We start from the raw sequence: 20427 nt of genomic DNA on the forward strand, positions 1-20427 counted from the left end.
AACCTTCGGCTGTCCCCAGAGCAAAGCCCCCTTTCATCTCATTCTTGTGAGCTAGGGGCAAACACCTCTTCCAAGAGGAAGAATGTCTGAAACAGCCTTTTCATTATGTTTATATTTATAAATCTAACAGTGACTAAAGCAGTTTGCATAATAAACAGTTCTAGAGCCAGAAATATTTGCCTGCTCTCAGTAAAAAAAGGAAGTCCTCAGATCCTCTTCTGAAGACTGTAGGAAAGCGACAGAGTTTTTCCTTTACAGTATATAAATATGCAGTGCAAATAGGTGGCTGCTGTCTCTGCTTACATTTTGATGCATCTCTTCAGATAGCCTGGCACTGCCAGATTATTTTAGTGTCAAATCAAAGCTCTGGTTGTGTAAAGAAGCTGAGGAAAGGTACAGTCTGTGTTGCAGCACAGGATGGCAGCTCCAAGAGGACTGGAGGCAGTCTCGTGAGACACGTACCAGTCATGCATACTAAACCTGCCATTTAGTACGCTGAAAAGAAAACTCCTTTAGTAGAGCTGCTGCAGAACAGAAAGAAATGTCTTCAGATTTGGGTAGGCCAAGGGGGTGTTTTTCTAGGGTGGTATGTGATTCATCCTCACATTAGCTAAAAGAAAATAAAGCTTTTTTTTTCCCCCCCTTTTCCTTGTGAGAGAAAAAAAAAATTCAAGGGCCTTTTTACTCTGGAAGAAAAATCTTGTTGGCTGGTGCCTTTTTAACACAGAAGGCTCTCGTTAGCAATTCACCATTGCTGTCCTTGACAAGTCAAGTCAGCCCAAACCTGTCCCTCCTCAGCATCCCTCTTACCTGGCTGCAGGGCTGCTGTACAGCGCCCAGTGTAATGTAGTCTCTGCAGGGTCACTGTGGCCTGTGTTCCAGCCTGATGCTCTTGCACAGAGAGACTAGTAATGAGCGGTTGCTAGCGCCCGAGCTCCCTGCACCACAGATGCACAGACCGAGCTCGGCTCTTTTCCTGCCAAAGGAAACCGACAGCAGCATCACTTTGAAATGCTCAAAACCAAAGTATCCATGGGGCCATTCGCTCTTATACAGGTTCTTCAAGAGGGTGACACAGCCCAGCTCGCAGAGTTCCTCCTGCCGGCCTAGGAGGAAGGACAGACAGGCCCCAAGCCCACCAGCGGCCCAGCTGCAGGGAGGACACCACCCAGCCTGGACAACACCGCCCGTGTGCCCTCTGCCAGGACGCCACAAGCACAGCCATCACCAGTTCTCGGGTGAGGAACTGTCCTGTCCCGCTTAAACTCTTCCCTAAGGGTCCCGCAAGGAGACCCGTTCCTTTAGCGGGGGCTCTGAGGCGGTGCCGGTGGCCCCGGCGGGACGCGAACCCACGCTGCTGTCTCCAGGGCGCCGCCATGCTCCCCGGGCCGTAGGGGCGGGGCCTGCATGGGGCGGAGCTTGATATGCAAACGAATCCGCCGCGGTGGGCATGCGCAGTGCGCACACAGCGGGGCATGGGTTCTTACACAATGCACCGGCTTCCACTGCGGCGCGGAGGGGCGGGTCCGGGTATGCAAATGAGGGCGGGCTCGTGATGCGCGATTAGAGGAGAGCGGTGAAGGGGCGGGGCCGGTTATGTAAAATAGAACTAGCGCAGGGCGTAAGGGAGGGGGCGTGGGGAGGCAGCGCAAGGGCGAGGGGCGGACCGTATGCAAATAAGGACAGAGGGGCGTGTCCCGTAGTGTAAAGCTGGCCGGTCTTTCACAAGGGGCGTGGCCTGTATGTAAATACCCAGTGTTCGTGCATTGATAGGGGCGTGGCCTGTATGTAAATTTCACGTCTAGACCTCGAGGGGGCGCGGCCTGTAGGGAAATCCTTGACGTTCGCGCATGGGTGGGGAGACGTGGCTCGTATGCAAATCCGCCCGATCCGCGCGTGGATGAGGCACAGTCCGTATGCAAAGAGCGTACAGGGGGCGTGGTTAATATGCAAATATTCACCGTCTCTCCGCCTCCGCCCCGCCCCGGCAGCCCCGTGACGTAGCCCCGCGGGTAAAAGGCTCCGCGGCTGCGCATCGCGCCCGAATGAGGACTTAGTCTGTTACACAACCCGCTGCTGCGGTCTTCTTCGTCTCCACGCTCTGCGCGTCCCCGCTCCGCTCTCCTCGGCTCTCTCGTCTGTCGCTCCGTTCCGGACTCCGGCATGAGCGGCGACCAGCTGCACAACGACTCCCAGGTGAGCGCCCCGTGCCACCGGCTCGCCTCTCTTCTACCTTTTACGGAGAGCCCTGCCGCTGCCCCCCATGGGGCGTCTGGGAGAGCGCTGTCAGCCCGCCCTGCGCTGCCCCATCCTCCCACCCACCCCTTCTCTCTGCGGGCAGCGGGGATCCGCGGGTGACCCCTGCCCTGGGACACGGGGATGGGCTGGGGGGTCATCCCCCCCCCCACCTCTGCCCTGGGACACTGGGATGGGCTGGGGGATCATCCCCCCGTCGCCCTGGGACACGGGGATGGGCTGGAGGGGTCACCCCCCCCCGCCGCCCTGGGACACGGGGATGGGCTGGGGGGTCAGTCCAGTGGCTTTGCTGGTTCTGGGGGGACGGTGCCTCCCCCCGCCCCTTCACGGCGCTGGTCGTGTCTGATTCGGTGTTTAATGTCCCTAGAAGTGAGGATGAGGGAAAGGGGGGAGTCTCACTGGATGCCCCTGAAAAGGAGGATGGAGAAAGGGGGTCTCCTTTAATGCCTCTAAAATAAGAATGGGGAAAAGGGGTCACATTCAGTGCCTCTAAAGATGAGAATGGGGAAGAAGGTCTCACTGGATACCCCTAAAAAGGAGAATGGGGAAGGGGGTCTCCTTCGATCCCTCTAAAATGAGAATGGGGTCACATTCAGTGCCCCTAAAAATAAAGAGTGGGAAAAGAGGGTCTCACTGGATGCCCCTAAAAAGGAGAGTGAGGGAAGGGAGTCACATTCAGTACCCCTAAAAATAAGAATGGGGGAAGGGGGGGGGGTCTCCTTTAATGCCCCTAAAAAGGAGAGTGGGGGAAGGGGGTCACATTCATTGCCCCTTAAAAATGAGAATGAGGGGAAAGGGTCACATTCAATGCCCTAAAAAGGTGGAAGGGGGTCTCCTTTAATGCCCCTAAAATGGGGAAAGGGGGTCTCACTGAATGGCCCTAAAAATGAGAATGGGGGAAGGCGGGGAGGGGGGAAGAGGGGGGGACGGGGAGATCCCAGCGGCCCCCCCCTCCCCAAAACGAACCCCCCCCCGTGTGTCCGGCGTTAGTGACGGTGTGTCCCCGTGTGCTCTCCCCGCAGATCGAGGCGGATTTCCGAGCGAACGGTGAGTGCGGCGCCGCGCGCAGACATGGCGCCCCAGAGACTAAGTCCCGGCTCCGCGCTCACCGGCCCCATTGTTCCCATCCAGCTGCCAAAAACTCGCCCTTCCCGCCCCAACCCGAACCCCTCCAGCCCCGCTGCATATACTAGGGGCTCCGCAGGACCCTCGTGGCGGCCCATCGGCCCCGTCGGGGTCCCTTTTGGGCCCCCATTCCTTGCTGGAAAGTCGCCGTGTCGGCGGTCGGGACTTAGTCTCTGCGCCATTTTCTTTTTCTCCTCGGTGTGGCTTTTCTCTCCTTCTCCTCCTCCCCGAGCCGCCGGCCGCAGGGCCTCCTCCACAGCCGCCCTGCAGCCATCCGCAACCCTCAGACTCCCCTTTACAAAGGGGAAATCCAAGTTTTTAATTCCATAAACCCACGAGCCGTTTTTTTCTTCCCCACCGCAGCCCCCCCCACCTCCTTTCCTCCTTGCTCCTTCCCTTGCTCCTTCCCTTAAAATGAAAGGTGATTGCAACATGTTGCTCTTCAGAAGAATCTGCTGCATCCATTTTAAGATGAGGCTTATTGCTTTCCTTGCTGCTTTCATTGAGGTGACTTTACCTTCTTGGGTGGGGCTTCTTCATTAAAATAAACCCCCACATTTAAAAAAAGAAAAACAAACCAAAATAAAACCCAACAGTGTAGACAATTCCAGAAAGGTAAGACAGCATCACTTAAGAAAGTTTGCAAGCTAACTGTTCATTTTGTTCAGAAACATTAGTGGAGTCCTGCTTTTTTAGATATATTTAAATAGAGACACATTTATATCTACATAGATTTATATTCATATATATATATACACACACATGCTTGTAATATTATCTTTTCTAATCGGCCTAATGGCCATTTTTTTCTGATTGTTTATTCATTGCAATCCCCCCCAGGTTGGTAGGTGTCAAATGGAAGGGTTTAAGCAGAGTGGAGGGGAGTTGAGGTTGTACAGCCTACCTTTGTGTGTCTGTGTTCATCACTGCTGAAGATGTGTGTGGAACTCTGAGCTGTCCTCGACTGGTGAGGCAGTAGAGGACAAAGCAATGGTTGAAGATACTTGCTTGACTTGTAGTTACACTGATCTTTAGCATGCTCTTCTGGATGATGTCCATGTGCCTGGTTGCTTTGTAGGCTACTGCTTGTAAATATTTACAAATCTACATTTGCCTGCACCTTTACTTCTGTCAGTTCATTGGAATGTGATTATGCGTGTGCAATAGGAGCAGGCAGTAGCAAACATGCGATTATTGGACTTTTATTTCCATTCTGAATCGATAGTAGGGCTCTATGAATAAGACTTAACAGAAAAAAGGGTGCAGTGGATTTCCCAAGAAATGCAAGAGTAACTCTGGAAGCTACTTAAATGTAAGCATGTATTTGAATATTTGTAGCCTTCTTACGCTGGGAGATATTGGCTTTAAGTATCATCTTGATTTAGAGAAAAGTACCTGATAGATTTAGTTATGTACTGATTTACATACAGAAGTTAATGCATATTAGACCTTCGACTCCAGCTTCCAGTGAACCTCTTGGAATGATTTTTCTTCTCTATTGTGACCATGTGCTGTTTTATTCTTGTAAGGGTTTTAGGCATACAGCACTTAAAACTCCTCTAGTTTTTATTTCTACCATGTGTTGGAGGAATTCAATACAGAAATTCAAAGTCAGACACCCTGATGGAAAAAATGAATTCCTGGTCGGTCAGGCATACCCAGCAAATTCATACCAGTGTAGGTAGCAGCACCTTTTTCCTCCTGTTGTGATTATTTTATGATAGTCGTATAACATCATTGTGGCTGATCAGAGGCCCCTAAAATCCAAGATCCTTTCTAACACTGAAATATATTAGTCTTCTAAGGCAGTAATGCTGAATAGACATTGTCCTCTCTGACCTTGTGACCAGGAGTGGTCTTCCTGAAAACCTGTCACCTCTGCTTGCTCCAAGTCTTTTTTCCTCTATACAGGAGTTCTTTGTACTTCTGTGTTGGGAAGTGTCACACGCTGATCTGAGAACAGCGGTTCCCATTTAGGCATGGTGGTGAGGCCCTAGCTCTTATATTCTTGTTTTGATCCTATTTAATAGCAAAGATTAGGAGTGGGTGGTAGGAATCTCAAGTACTGGTTTTTTTTTTTTTTCCCCCCCAGATGTTTAGAATTGAGTTTGTACTTTGATTATTGTGCGGCAGCACTTAACAGCAGAGCCGGAATCTCCTTTTAGGCTGCCTTTCCTCTTTGTTTGGGGAAAGGGATTTTTTCCGGGGGTCTGGTACTGACTCATTCTAGATGTTGAACCGTAAACATTTTTGTTAATAAAGAATATTTTGGGTGTCTTCTGGGTAGTGTATCAGTGATGGAGCAGCTGAAGCAGTTGGAAACTTCCTGTTGTTGTTAGTGTTCATATCTGGGTCACTGGCCATGCTGCCTCAGGTGGTGATCACAGAAGTTGTTGCAGTTGAAGTAGGGTGGATGGAGGTGGATCTGCTTGCCCATTGCAGGTCACCATGGAGCACCCTGGTCATAGCCGAGAACTCTGGTCCGGTTACACACCTGTTTCATGGATAGCAGGGTTGTGTTAGGTGTGAGAGAGAATGCCAGCAGCAAATAGGTGTTCCTGGCTATTTCTTGTCATTAAATAGCCAGATCACTCTAAGCAAGTGTGTCCTGGGCAAATTCCAACTTGGGTAATTGCATTCCGTCTCAATATCCAGATTCTCCTTCCTGTTTAATTTGGCCATAGTGGGTATTTTTTTCACCTTAACTGTATTTTTAGTATCAGTACGCACTGAAAAGAATTTTTCCGTGTTCATTCCTAGCAGTGCCTGCTCGCAAACCATACTGAGAACAATATTGTGCTGAAACAGAGAGCCTTTTTTGAACGCTATGTCCTCACAGCCTTCAGCATTGTAGAGGAGAAATCGTAGTCTAAAAATGTCATCTCCAAGTACAGCTTGGTCACTGAAAATGACCCCTTCTTCACAGATGTGAATGTTGAGTCACAACTACATACTCAGAGAGGGAATCATTCTGATTCTTAGTTTTCTTGCTTGGTAAAATTGCAGATCACATCAGATGGAAAATTGGTTTGGATTCTGTTGAGTTTTGCCTGTAAGGGCTTTGTTATTAAGGTTGAACATAACAACCTCTTACTATTGAGGACAACATTGAGACTAAAAGCAATTTATCTTGACTCTCAGTTCTACCATTGTGTTTGCAGAGTGCAGTAGATAAAGATTACTTTTGTTTGCAAAATAATCAAATTGTGTTCCAAAGCTACTAAATTCCACTGGCTACTGTTAGTGTCTTGGCTGTTCATCAGCCTGGCATCAGAACTTCTGTACAATCCGGTTCCTTTCTGTGTAGAAAGTGAAGACATCGCCCAAAGCAGTAGGGTTTTTTTTTCCCTTTGTTTGACTTGACCAATACTGTAGTAAACATTGCAGTATATTAACAGGAGTCAAGTGTGAGTTTTATTATCCAGCGTTGTAGAGATGATTTCTGGAAGTCAAACACGCTTGATGGCAGGGCTTGTTTTAGCAGTGAATTTTTGGGGAAATAAGAAGCCCTTCCTGCTGCAGCATCTTATCAGAAACTGGCAGATTTTACGTGTTGGCCTGAGTGTTTATGTGGCCTCTCTGTACATAGCAGGGTGAAGATAGGAAGGGGAATGAGCAAGAGAGAAGCTTAAATTAAATAACAAGAGTGCTGAACAAATGCCTTATGAGTTATGGAATTTCAGTGTAATTAGTGTCTTGCATTAATTAATATTTCGCTTGTGACAGAGCTGCACATGTGAAAAGGTGGGGATGATTTAAATTCGAATCAACTAAAAAACAACATTATGGGGATCTTTAAGATCCTTTTCAGAGGCTGTGAATGTCTGTTTGGGACCAGATTTGTTGTTCCTGGCTGCTGCCTTGTTGATGGCTTATGGATGGGTGAGTCTTTTGAAGGAGCTAGACCCCTAAACAAACCTGGTGAGGTTAGGAAGCCCGAATGAAGACTCCTGTGCTCTATCTGTGCCTTGTGTAAGTCAGGGCCAAACTGCCTTCTGAGTTCCCTGGGAACATGTAGTCACCGGCACCTTTAAATGTCAAATGTTTGGCTGGGGATCCAAAACACAAAAGGTAGTTAGTGGTATTTAGATGCAGATTGATATCTCCGCTGAAAATTTCCTTTGCCTTCTTTGTGATGCATGGAGATGTGAATCCTGAAGAATGTAATTTGTTCTTTCCAACACAACCCTTGAGTCACTGCCTGCCTTCCTTCTAAACTGCAGTGCTGGGTGATGAGCCTGCATTGTAAGAACTGCTGCCCACAGCCTCAGACAATACTTGGGGGAGTTAAGTCTGCAACCACTTAGCTTTTTTATTTTAGAAGTATTTAATGTCAGACCCCAGTCTCTGCGAAGTTTCTTAATTTTTGTTTTCTCATCAATTTCTCAGTATGTTCACAGCAATCCATTGCAAGGCTTGTATAATGTAACGGTGTAGCTTTGCTTTAGGAATCTCAGGTTGTTATGATTGAGGTTATGCTGCCGGAAACTGATATTTCTGACACCTCTCAGGAAAGCAAAGTCAGAAATTTAAATAAATGTATTGTAGGTAAGCTGCTCTTAAATATCATGTGCTACATAAATTGTTTGCTTGCCTTTTCCCAGCAGTAGCCTCAGAAGGGCTTTACTAAAGAACTTGGTCTGTTGTGTTAATTGTTCTGACACGTTCAGCATTCAGGTTAAAACTTAATGGGTGTCTTGTGGGAGTGGGGAGTTGAGTGCATTTGTTTGCTGTGGCCAGCTTTTGTTTTTGTTAAAACTCAGCAGAATTACCAAAATGTGCTGGAAGATGTGTTTCGGGGGTTAATGGCCTGTGCTTCCTACTTGTAGCAGATTTTCTTAAGATGTTTTGGCTTTTACTACAGTGTTAAGTGGTATCGGTTATTAACTATCTATTAACTATGTTATCAGGACTGCTTTGTTTACTTTGTAAAACATCAACAATTTTTAACTAGGGACCACTGCAAAAGTGTGGCTTTTTACATAGCTTCACCTAAATAAGGTGCACAGCTACTAAACATGATTGAATACAAATTCAGATTTAATTTCATTTACAACGGTGTCTGCAGATATTTGTTGGATAGTTCACTGAATTCCAACCTCCTGAGCTGCGCTGTCAGCAGAAACTGCAATAATATGTAATTATAACAAGTACTTAACATCTCATTGACTCAAATTCCTCTGTTAATGATTTCACTGGATTCCTGTTAAAGCAATACCTGCTGAAATAGCACAAGCCACTGTCCTATTAGAGAGAGGCTCCAGGTCAGATTCTTACTGGTGTTGTAAATTGCTGTTGTTCTGCTAAAATCAGCGGAGTCTATCTGCTTTGTTGTTGCTGGGCTGCAGGAATGGGCTTTAATGGTACAGTGACTATCTAAGAAAAAGACGATTTAGTGTAAGAATCAGTGCAGATTTTTTTTTCCTGTGGCTTGTCAAGATGGGATGGTTTCTCTTTCAAGTTGCTTGGTTGTGCTAATACAATTTCTCATATCCTTGTAAGATATGCAGTTATTCAGAAATATTTATTGGCTTATTAAATTGAATTGCCTTTGCGGCTGCTAGTTTTATAGAAACTGCTCCACGTTTTATAGAAAACCTCGCACTCGGGAACGTGGGAGCAAAATGTTATTTAGCATTATGTATCCCACTCCTGGCTGTGGTTTCAAAGGACTGTGTCTTAGGTTTGCAAGTCTGAGACATTATGTTTATTGTAGAAATCTGTGTTTATCACTTTGCTTTTCTGGGTCCGTTTCATTTGACTGAGACAGCAGCATATGACAAATCTGCCCAGCCGTACCTTCTCCCTGCCCGACTGTCTGCTCTGTGCTGGTTAGCATTGTCAGCATTTAAACAGGTAGCATCAGTAGGTTTTAAAATGCTTCCTCCCATTAAGAAAACAGGAGAAGGGTATGCACATATTCAGTAGCTCTCCCTCTCTTCTGAAAAAAAAAAAAAATCAACAACAACCAAACAGTAAAAAACAGTTCTCAGCTGCAGTAGGTTTATTCCTTTTAAAGAGTATTCCCAGTTACTGCTGTCCTCACTCCGCTATTGCCTGCCTGCTCAAGGGAGCTCCCACCACATGTGCCTCTGGTGACTTCCACTGTCTGTGGCTGGTTGAACCTTGGAATTAGGACAGTGTTGCAGTCCTGTTCTGCTGCAGGCTTGTGCTGTTCAGTAGTGCAGCTGAACAAGTTGTAGTAGTGGCTTCCCAGTGTGTATCAGACTGCAGTATTTTTAGCACAGCATTTGTTCAAAATGTCCTGGCTGACATAAATACTAAAGAGTTCCAGTGGATTTAATCAGATTTATAGTTAGAAATATTTTCTTCTGGAGTGCTGGCTTTTTAAACTAATGATCATAAAGAATGAACTGCAGTAATATCTCCTGGTGTCACAGTGAGAGTGAGGACATTAGGAAGGTGACATGAAAAGAAAGGGTGAAGATAATCTTGTATTCTTGTGACCTGCAAGGTATAAAGAGCAGTTGGAAGTTACTGTTTGCTTTAGAAACATGAGCATACATGCATATTTTCAAGTTTAAATTTGATTTCTAAATTTGGATTCTGTAGCTGCTTAGCTGATGAGCAAGTGGGAGCTCCAGATCTGGAGAGTATGGAGCTGTGGTTGGTCCTCCTGAAACTGGTTCTTTTGTAAATATCTCCTTAACAGCAATGATTCTCTGACTTCTTTGAGCTAGAAGGAGTGTTTTGTTAAACCTCAGTCTGTGGGGTGGTGTCAGCAGGAGTGATGTTGGGAAATACAACTTCGTGCCAATCTTGATAATAAATAATATTTTGGGAGATGGGACTTGATGCTTTGGAGAAATAGAGACCTTGGCAATTAGCTCCCTATCAATAGCTAATGATAGAGATGGAGTTTTATCATGATGCCAGATGAGCAGAAGGACAGCGGTTCAAACAAGAATCACCTCACAAATTTGGTGGTGTTATCACAAAGTTATAGTGATGTTTTCCATCATCTCGAGGCCTGTTTGTCTGCCAGAATAACATACTCTACACCAATTAAAAAAAAAAAAAAAGGGCAGCCAGCTCTCAAGAATATTGTGTCTGATACTGCTGCCTCACCCTGGGGAAGTTTCCTTTGTTTCAGAAGTCTCTGTAGCCTGGCTTGATGGTGATCACAGCAGTAGTTCGGGTCAGGCAGTTAACTTGTACTGGCAGCTGCTGTGGGTTTTGACACTGCCAGTTCCCAACATGAAGGAGTCACAAGGACAGACAGCCTTAAGTGTGCTTTACTCCTGTCTTGGAAAACTTTGGAGGCGGGGGCTGGAAAAATGTCTGAAATGTGTATCTTGATGGGGTGGGGGCAGAGCAGGGAGGTTAGCGTGGGTGCTTGTCATTCAGCCCCAGCAGACAATACCTCATCAAGAAAAACAACTTGTGTCTCTGCCTAAAGGACTTAAATCCCTTTTATGTTTGAAGAAGGTGACTTCTGAAATTGGGGTGGTTGCAAGGGAAAGATGGACTGCATTAGGCCACTGGGAAATTCTTTTATCAGAAGGCTCCTGTCAGTCTTGGAGCCAAAAGTTACTTCCCACAAAGCTTCTGATTTGTAGATCTTTTGGATTTCTTATCGATATTTCTGACATGAATGTATTTGTTCATGTTCACAAGCTTACCGTATGCTTTATGCAGTTGTGAGCTGTGTGGGTGTGCATGCGTGTATTTTTATCTTGTACCTTCGTCAGAGAGGGGTTTTTTAGGGAGTATTATAAAGACAATGGCTTCCTTCTCTAGCAGGATTGCAGAGCTCTGAGCTTCATGGTACTCCTCCATAATTCTGTCCAACGTGTATGGTTGCGTGTTAGAGACAGATGGACATTCATGGAATTCTGTGCTGCAGCAGAGTGATTCTGCAGTTGGCTGCATCTTTCCATGACTGAAGAGAGATTGATTTCTGCCTCAGGAAAGCTTGGAGTGTACTTGTAGCTTCACTAAAATATTTTGATCAGTCTATGTCCCTCATCTTGGCTAGGTCACATCTGTGTCCATCAAAGCTCTATGGTAAGGATGTTCTAGCTAAGTATCTGTTAGGTCTCATCCACTGCAGCATAAAGGTGTGACGTGGTCTGCTACACACAGTAGTGTTTAGCAGTTAGTACAGCATTATTTGGTGGAGCAAGACCCTTGCATTCTCAATGACAGCATAGTTCTTTAAAATGCCCCTTTTTCTCCAATAATGCTATTTTTCTATGATTTTTTCTAAAACTAAGACTGGTGATTTTTACTATTTATCGCTTATTTTAAAATCTCAGTCATTGATTTTCAAAGTCTTGCTAGTTTTTGCAGCAAGCATCCAGTACCTCAGTAGTAGAGCATTTAGGTAAATGATCTGAGCAAATGAAATACGAGGTCTTGTGTTCAATGTGGACAAGACTGCGCACACCTTGTCCTGTCTGAAACCCATCAGGCTGATGCATGTGTGCTGTTTAGAATGAGTTTTACTAAATGCCTTGTAATTTCTGAAGTGGTGGGCTCACTCCACTACTCGGTGTATGGAATTGGAAGTTGTCTTGTTTCTATCTAAACGGCAGTTTGGTGCAGCTGGAAGATATGTGGCAGTGTCTGAATGGATTAATTTTAAGAATTTAAGAAGTATTTTTTTAGGCATTGATCAGAGATGTGGCTTCATAGTAAAAATTCAAGAAAATAATTAATAGGAATGGAGCAATACCCAAGTACAGAGAGCTTTTTAATTTCCCTTGGCATTTGTCGCTTACTCCAACGTATTGCCTGTGGCTGATACTGACACGTAAGAACATGAATTTGTAAAGTATCATCCAGAACCTTTTTTTCTTATTTGTTTGCCACTTTTCTCCTGTACACCTTTTCAGCTTGAACAGCAATGTTGTAGTTTCCCTTGGTACGTAACACGGAGTAGGTAACCTCTGCTTTAGAGCCAGGGCAACGTACTTTAGTTGAACTTTTTATTGATGGCAATGTATTCCAGTATTTGAACAAGGGCCAGACTTAGCAAAACAGCTGCTTGTCTTCCTCGGAGGTTGCGGTTTCTTCTCTTGGAGAGGTGGCCTAAAAAAACATTTTATGGGAGAGGGTGAAGGAAAAGTGGGCTCTGTCCTGCTGTGATTTTTCTGTTAGAAAGATGATGAGCATCTGTTGCAGATTTTGAAGTGCCTAGAGATAGAGTTGAGAAACATGTCGTGGTATCTTATTGAAGTGCATAGGTTTCTGGAGTTAGGGTAGCACAACTGCAAGGCTTGTAGTTTCATGGTCTGCTTGCAGAGCTCTGGGAGGAGGGAAGTACAGGTGGTGGCAGTGGGGCTGCCTGTTATGTGGCTTATGACATGAAATTGCTTGGACACGGGAGAACCAGGTAGGAGTGTTATCTTCTTTCCTGTGCTCTGCAGTGGATATAAGTCCGAGGTGAGTTCTTTCTGTATGTAGGGAGAACAGTTGCAAAGTTGGTAGTTTTTATTCTAGCTCCTGGTTTTCTGTGATGCTGCCTTGCCAGCTGTCAGCATAGTCTGTCTTATTTGGCTCTCTGGTCAGCTCTGGGAAGATGAAGGGTTGAGAACGAAGGAGAGGCTCGTTTGAAGGTGAACGCAGGAAGCACTGAGGAGGGAAGTTCTGTTACACCTGGACAGTATGCCTGGGAGCAAGATCCTTTGTGCTCTGCTCTGTTATCTTGTCTTAAGGCCGTACTGTTCACATAGGCAACATAGAGGGAGGAGAGGGAGTACCATGCTCTTCTCAGAGGTGGAGAAGCAAGAACAGAGTGGGAGTGATTACTTGCAGCACAGAAATAGATACAAAGCTGTCTAGGTGGGACTAAGAGTCACTTCCAACCTGAACTTTTGTTTTTTCCATTTTTAATTCTTTTTCCAGATGAGGACTGAGGTGGTTAGCAAAGGACAGTTAAAAAAAAAAAAAAAATTAAAAAAAAAAAAAAGACAGCAGTTTTGGCATATGTTGTAACTTTTTCTCAGATGCAGAAATCGTTTCTGGAGCTGAAGCCTGCATTTTTTCCTGTGGTTTAGTGGCAGATAGGTATGGTTGGACTTGATGATATCAAAAGTATTTTCGAGCCTGCTGATTCTATGAATTATTTCACAAATTAAAAAAAAAAAGGTTGCATGCTGGGGTTTGCAGTTAGTGAAATCACTAGGTTTACAGTAGGGAGGATGGTGTTTCCCTGGCCTGCGTGCAGGGTTCCAGTATCAAGTAGTTTTCAGGTTAGTCTCTTGCACCATACGTGCCACCTTGGTGTGAGTGTCTCCTCACTGTGCCTTGAGCAAGAGGAAGAGCAAATTGTGTCTTCTGGCAGTTGGTGAATGCTGGCAAGCATATGAGTAAGATCAATTATTGGAGAGATAAAAAGCCAGGATGGGCAGGTACTGGTTTTAACTTGCCTCAGAAGGTGCGCTTACGAGTTAGACAAGCGTACTCTGTTTTAATATAGCCTTTTGGGAACCTGGAAGCAGAATATCCATGTGAGGGTATGGCTCATTGCAACATAAGCAGCGTGTACAAAATGGAGGGATGGCGTAGTACTGGTGACGTACTCTGAGGTTTTTACTCTGGTTTTAATGACCACCAGATGGGGAATAAAAAGCTGCCTGCTCTTCTCTTGAGGAGTGAGAATGCCACCGAGGCTGTGGAAATGTGCTGTATCTGCTGTAGCACTGCTCAAGCAGAGCTAACCTCTCTGCCTGGGTTGGAACAAGCTTCCCTTACTGGTGTTTCCCCTTGACACTTAGTTTCTAGCATTGGTTTTGACTGAAGATTGTATTCCTTCCGTTTGGTAATGATGCACCGTGGGGATAAAGAGCAAAAAGTCTGGAGTGCTTTTTGGCAGTAGGAAAAGCAAGATGCACGCTGTGTTCCAGGGCTCGGGTGTAAACTACCAGGCCCAGAGCACTAGTTTCATGTGAGTGTAAATGCAATGCAAGAGGTGAACTCTTAACAGTGACCTTGTTTAACTCCTGCAGTGTTGCACAGTCCTGTTGTAGGTATCATCTTGATCTATCTTTTTGATAAACACTGGCATAAAACAGAGTTAGGACATCAGTGCTACTAACATGTGTGAGTGGTCGTACTGGAGCTGTGTGAGGGTTAGGGGGTACATTGTCTTGCTGCAGCAGGTTGGAACGTCTTGTCCGTTCACCTTTGGATGTGAATAACATGCATTTTTCAAGAGCCTTTTTCACTTTTTCTTTCTTATATCCTCCTGCGTTCTTCCAGCTCCAAACCCAAGAAGCCTCTCAGAGGAGTTAGCATCTTGTCTGAGTCATAATATCATAGCTGTGTCACCTGCACTTCATCAGGGAAGCATGAGCAAGCTGTCCTTGAAATACCTGTTTTTATGAGAGAGAGTCTCCTAATTTAAAATATACTGCTCTCTGGAGTTTGATAGCTGTCATGAACAATTTTTTTTCATTTTATCATCAAGTAGGCTTATTCAGCATCACTTGTATCTAAAGCAAGCTTATTTCTATGTTTTAGATTGTTCTAATTGTCTAGATACAGTGAGGACTTGATGCTCAGTGCTTTAGGCACTTGATGCTCAGTGCTTGACTGCTTCTGTTGTCAGCATATTGTTTTGGGAGAGCCCAGCAGAGAGTGCAGTTTTGCTTGCCTTGGTCCATAGCTTGTCTTGCAGTGGATGTAGTCTGCAGCTGGGAATAAGCTGGCTATCCCAGCAATTTAATTCTTCAGTTGACTCTTAGACAAAAGGCAGAAGCACTTGAATTGATGAATCCAAGTGTTGGTTTTTTTTCTTCTTTCGTAAATGAAGTTGTAAAGCTGTCATTCTTCAAGCATTACCGTCTGTGTCTAACATGTTTGCCCCTTTCCTCCTGCACAGCCCTGTGGTTGAGGCTTGTCCAGTGATGCATAATCTTCAGTTCATGGGTTTGCTATCCATCACTGTCAAGGAGTGAGCTTGTCTGTGTGCAGAGGAAAAAAGGGAATTTATTGTTGAACTGTTAAAATATCCAGTGTGTCTGTGTTCATGAGTAGGTCCCTCTTGCCACACTCAGCCAGTGCAATATTTGCCTTTTTTAGAAATCTGAGGTATTTTTCTTCCAGCCTGCCGGTGTAGCCTTTGCACACTGACTGAATCTGCTCTGTGTGCTGTTTAGCAAACAGGTTACGCTTGGTGTTGACAACGGGGCCGCAGTTCAGAAAGAGGAATCCTTCCTTCATCCTTGGAGCTGATCTGTGCTTGGGCTTTGTCTATCACTCATCAGTGTACTTGGTTAGAGTGAGCAGTGGTACTGATGTCTTGGCCATGTTTCCAAAGGATCGGGATACTTACTGATACTTTGTGTACTGAAGTTAGTGTGTATTTTTAAATGTATTCCTTTAAAGAGAATGAAGCTGTGAAGCATTGTTTGTGAAATGAATCCCCTGTAGCTGTATTTCACAAGAACATGAAACAATGTTCAAAACAGATGTGAGCTTCATTTATTAATGGCAGAATTACTTTGTTTTTAATTTAAGCTCTTGTGTTTTTTTTCTTCTTTTTGTAAATACCCCACCCATCCACCGGAGCTGGGTGCTCAGACTGTAACCTCGACAAAGAAATCTGCAATCCCAAAGGGAGCTCAGTAGCTGCAGCTCAAGGAGTCCTCTTTGCATAACATCAGTGTGGTTGTGTCGTGGGAGGGCCATTGAGCTGCAGAAAGGGAAGGCTTTTCAGTTTTGTTTTTATAGAGGAGTCCTAGGAAAGACATCCACTGACTTGCACATGGCAAATATTTACTTTTTGAATGGAGCTGTAATAAATATGCTATTTGGGTTTTTTATTTTTTTTTCTAAGCAGAGGTTCTGTAGTGTCTTTCTGTGTGTATTAACAGTTTAATTTCAGCAGAGCTCTGGAATTAGTCTTTGGCAATCAGCTCTATAAGAGAACAGAGTCAAATAGCCCTTACTGTAAGTTGGTTTCCCCCTTACTGAGAAAAGTGTTTAAAAGAAATTGTAGTACATGGGCCATGAAGCAGTATAATGGTGACTTTTATCATAGTTGTTTCAGAGACTGGAAAAGGAAGTTTTCCACTAGTTTTCCATTCGGAAGGGCTTTCTTCTGATCATCCATGAAGTGTTCGAAGGCTTAAAAATGAATTCAGATTTGTTTAATTTCTAAGTTTCTCATAGGTATCCTATTTCCATGTTCTGAAGTTAGTATTGTTGGGTCAGGAAGTGTAAGTGACCCTTGCTCAGTTCTGCACCCCATAAGCTGTTTCTTAAATCTTAACTGTCTCCACCCCATCACTGCGAGGTATCCAAGCGAGATATTGTTAGGCAGCATGGTTAGCGCTTTGCTAGCTACAGACATGTAGCAAGTTTCCCAGGTCCTGCAATCTGAATGGATTTAATTGCATACAGAACTAAATTCAGATCAAATTACTTGTGGAGATTGGTAATCTGAAAAGACATCAGTACAGAAACAGGTTGTCAAGCATCTCTGTACACAGAGTTTTTTGATGTTTCCTTCCTGATGCTTCCTCACTACAGTTTTCCCTTGTACTTAATCATCAAACAGAAATTACTGCTGGATGTCAGATGTGCAGGTAGTTAGTAAAGCAACTTGTGATGTGCTTCTTGATGGAACTCATGCTGGACTTGACATGAACTTTACACTTTTCATTGTGGTGAAGTTAGGTTTTTCTGAGAGTGTAATGTTGGTACTATCGGATTCTCTCCTTGTTTTACTTGTCTGGGGTGGTTACTTTCACTTATATCAGGATAGCTGTGCTAGGCTAAAATGCTACAGACAGGATTCCAGTGCTTGTCACAGACTGTGGTGGCAGAAAGTATCTTGTTTTTTATTGTAATCTCAAGATAACTGATATTTTAAAGTCTCTTGTTGTGAAAACTTACGTTGAACTGTTTTTCTGGTTGTAAATCCTTTCTTGAGCAGACACTACTCTGAACTGTTTCACCTCTTGGCGAATCAAACAAATGTCCTTAGGAAACCAGGTTGAACTTCTACTGTCTCAAAAAAAGTTTGGGTGTTTAGTGCACCATCACTAGAAGAGACACGAGCTGTTATTTAACTTTCAGTTTTATTATACCTTTCTCCAGGAGTATCTTGGTATGTCTGTGCAGCTGCTTAGTTTTGGGAACGGCATATGAAGTGTCTTGTATCGTTTGCTCATTTTCAGAAAAGGTTATTCGTATTAATTCTTTCTTACTGTATTAGAGCTCCTCATTGTGTAGTTTTCCCACTTACAGGATTTACCACAGTCACTACTGAAAGCTTAAGGCTCTGATGTTGCAGTATTGGTGCATTTTTACATCTGATAGTATCAAGTAAAAGATGATCACAGGAAAAAGAGGGAGTTTTTTCTGGCCTGCTAGGGACTGGAGTGCAGGAAGTAAGATAATTGCTGGGTTTAAACCAGATCCAAGTCCAAAAAAAAAATCGGTACACTTTAAAACTTGCAAAACAGTGTCACCGAAACACTTTGCTTTCTGCTGCTGAGTACCTGGATGGCTCTTTCACTCCCAGAAGTGATTTTCCCTAGCACAAGCTTGAAATAATTGGAAGAAGAGGACAGGAGGGGACAGTGCGGCTGCTGCTCTGGGCTGTTTGTGTAGGTGCAAACTCTAAATCAGCCAGAGTGGCTGAAGCTTTCAAGGTGGTGTTAGTCCTTTGTGCAAAATCAGTAATAAATTTTAACGGATCTTTTGATTTAATTTGGACTGTAGTAAGAATCATAATAACCCTTTAAAAATTTGTCTCAGCATATATAAAAGTGGCAGCCAGGAAACTTGTAAAAATAGCTAGGTTTACGGAGTTGAATCATTTGGGAATAAATTTCCAGATTGTAAATAGATGTTCCGCTTGTCTCCTTTGCTTGTTTCTGCTGTCAAATAATCAAGTGGAAAGAAATATTTTGTAATTTTTCCTTTGGAATACTTCTGAAAATAAGATATGTAACTTGTTTTTCTCATTTTGGGTTATGTTAAAGATGAATAACAAAGTCTTGAATCTCTGTGGTTGCTTCTGTAGTGCTTATAGTTTTTCAAGTACAGTTCTAACCCTCTCACCGAACAACATCTTAAAATATTTAAATAACGCTAGGTTTCATGTTCAGAAAACCTGAAAAGTAGAGTGTGATCGTGTTGCCATAGCCGTAAAGCAGAACCTCTGGTGTGATGGAAGTCATTAGTCTAAGCACTTGGAACTTGAAGTGCAGTGATAAACTTCTGATGGCTCTGCACCTGCAATGTGTTTCCTATAGTTTAAACAGCTCGTTTAGAGACTCTGATAGGGGAAGCCGTTTGAAAGCTGAAAAAGGAAGGCTAACTTTTCACATAGTTATTTCTGCATGGGTAAAGAAAGGGCTACTCTTAAAACTAAGGAAAGGGAACCAGCAGCAATTGTTTCGGTTCCATTTCCAAGGATTATGCTTGCTTTCTTTCAATAGGCTTTAGATGTGAAAGAAATTAAGTAAATGTTTTCTCCCTTTCATAAGTCTCATTCAAGGCAGATGCGAGTTTTGCATAAAGTGGAATCTGCAAATGTTAGCTGTGCATTTAATAAAGTTCTGATTTGCATCCAAAGATGCAAGCCATAAGTTTAAAAAACAAAATAACAAGGAAAAAAGCAAACAAAAACCGCAACAAAAAAAAAAATCTCGCCAAACTGATAATATGTTGCATGGATTTTTTTTTTTTAATTGAACAAGTTACGAGTGTATTATACATAATAAAGTAACCACAATATGTTATCCTGCGCTAACAGGTTACATTTTGTATTCAAGTATCCGTATCGCTGTGATTTAACAGTTGCCAGCTAGTGAGACTTGACCTGGATTTAACAAAATGAACATTACAGGTGCATAACAACATTACAGTCAGTGACTTAAAGTTACATTTTGTGTATACTGATGTAAATCGAAGACTTCCACTGGAATTTGGTGCACCATATCCAGGAGCTGTAACTGGTCATTTATTACAATCACAGCCTTATTTTAAAACTCACTGTTAAATAGTCTGTGACCTGCACTGCTGTGCTGGTGCTTCATTCTAGGTCCTCTATCCCTTCCCCTCAAAGTCTCGGGAGCACAATTGGAAGTACAGAAATCTCAGCTGTCACTAAACATTTACCCTTTGTTTACCCTTTTTTTTTATGTTTTAGCTGGAATGGGTTTTCTTCTTGTATGCTAATTGTGGTAATGTCCCCTTAAGGCAGGGGACTTGCATTCCCTCTCTGTCTGCACAGTGGGACTTGTGGCAGAGCAGACTCTGATGCTTGCAGACAACCCTTGGAATTAGCCTGGCATGGGTGAGTGATCATTGAACTCGCCCACAATGGGAACAGAGGTGAAATCAGGCTGCATCCATCCAGTGCAGCCCTATACTTGAAGGAAATAATTGTAGATTAAAAAAACCCAACACAATAACAGCTGGAGTCAGTGTGGGAGTTCCTCCTGCAGAGAGGAACCAGCTCGAGTGTGATAAAAATAATATAAAAGCCTGGTCTTCTGAAAAAGACTTTTTATAAGACTTTAGCCGTATTTCCCCCATCAGTTCAGCTCAGTAGGCGTGAGGTAGCAAGAGAATCATCTGACTCCATCGCCTGAAACAGTGGCGCTCTAAGGCAGAGGTGATTTAAAGCGTAAACCAATCACTTCTCTATCATGCATACTCAATTTATACTCTAATTCTAAGGATTTCGGAAGTCTTACGTTGTTCCCAGGGGTGCTGCCTCTTCATGTTTTTCATCCCTACAGCAAGCGGGAGACCAGCACTGGCCAAAGCCACGTTGTGTTGTCAAGGGATGGCTAATAAAAGGCTTTGAACAGCTGCCATGAGAGCCTCTCCTGAGGACGCTGAGCACAGCTTGTACCGCTCCCATGTGTGTGAACCGAGTGTGATCCTGACTGCTGACAGGAGCCTGGTCATGGACTGCTGCAAGGGAAGCGATTCAATCCAACTGCTTGTTTTTGATCTCCTGTGAAATTTGTGCTTGGGAGGAGCCCTTGTTCTGGGTCAAACCCGGGAGAGCAAAACACGCCAGCCCTGTCCTCGTGTGGTGTTGTGCGAACACAG

At 44.1% G+C, this 20427-nt stretch overlaps 1 protein-coding gene across 1 annotated transcript in view; it reads left to right on the forward strand.

Annotated features, from left to right (window-relative positions):
* Nucleotides 1-2030: 2030 nt before the first annotated feature.
* The window catches only part of TOP1 (DNA topoisomerase I), a 66497-nt gene continuing 48100 nt past the window's right edge, over nt 2031-20427 (forward strand). The window contains exons 1-2 of the mRNA XM_054081505.1: nt 2031-2196; nt 3279-3303. Of these exons, the coding sequence (XP_053937480.1) occupies nt 2164-2196; nt 3279-3303 (58 nt within the window). The 5' untranslated portion in view covers nt 2031-2163. The remainder of the gene's footprint in view (nt 2197-3278; nt 3304-20427) is intronic.

This window comes from Cuculus canorus, chromosome 16 (genome assembly GCF_017976375.1).
Source record: "Cuculus canorus isolate bCucCan1 chromosome 16, bCucCan1.pri, whole genome shotgun sequence".
NCBI lineage: Eukaryota > Metazoa > Chordata > Aves > Cuculiformes > Cuculidae > Cuculus > Cuculus canorus.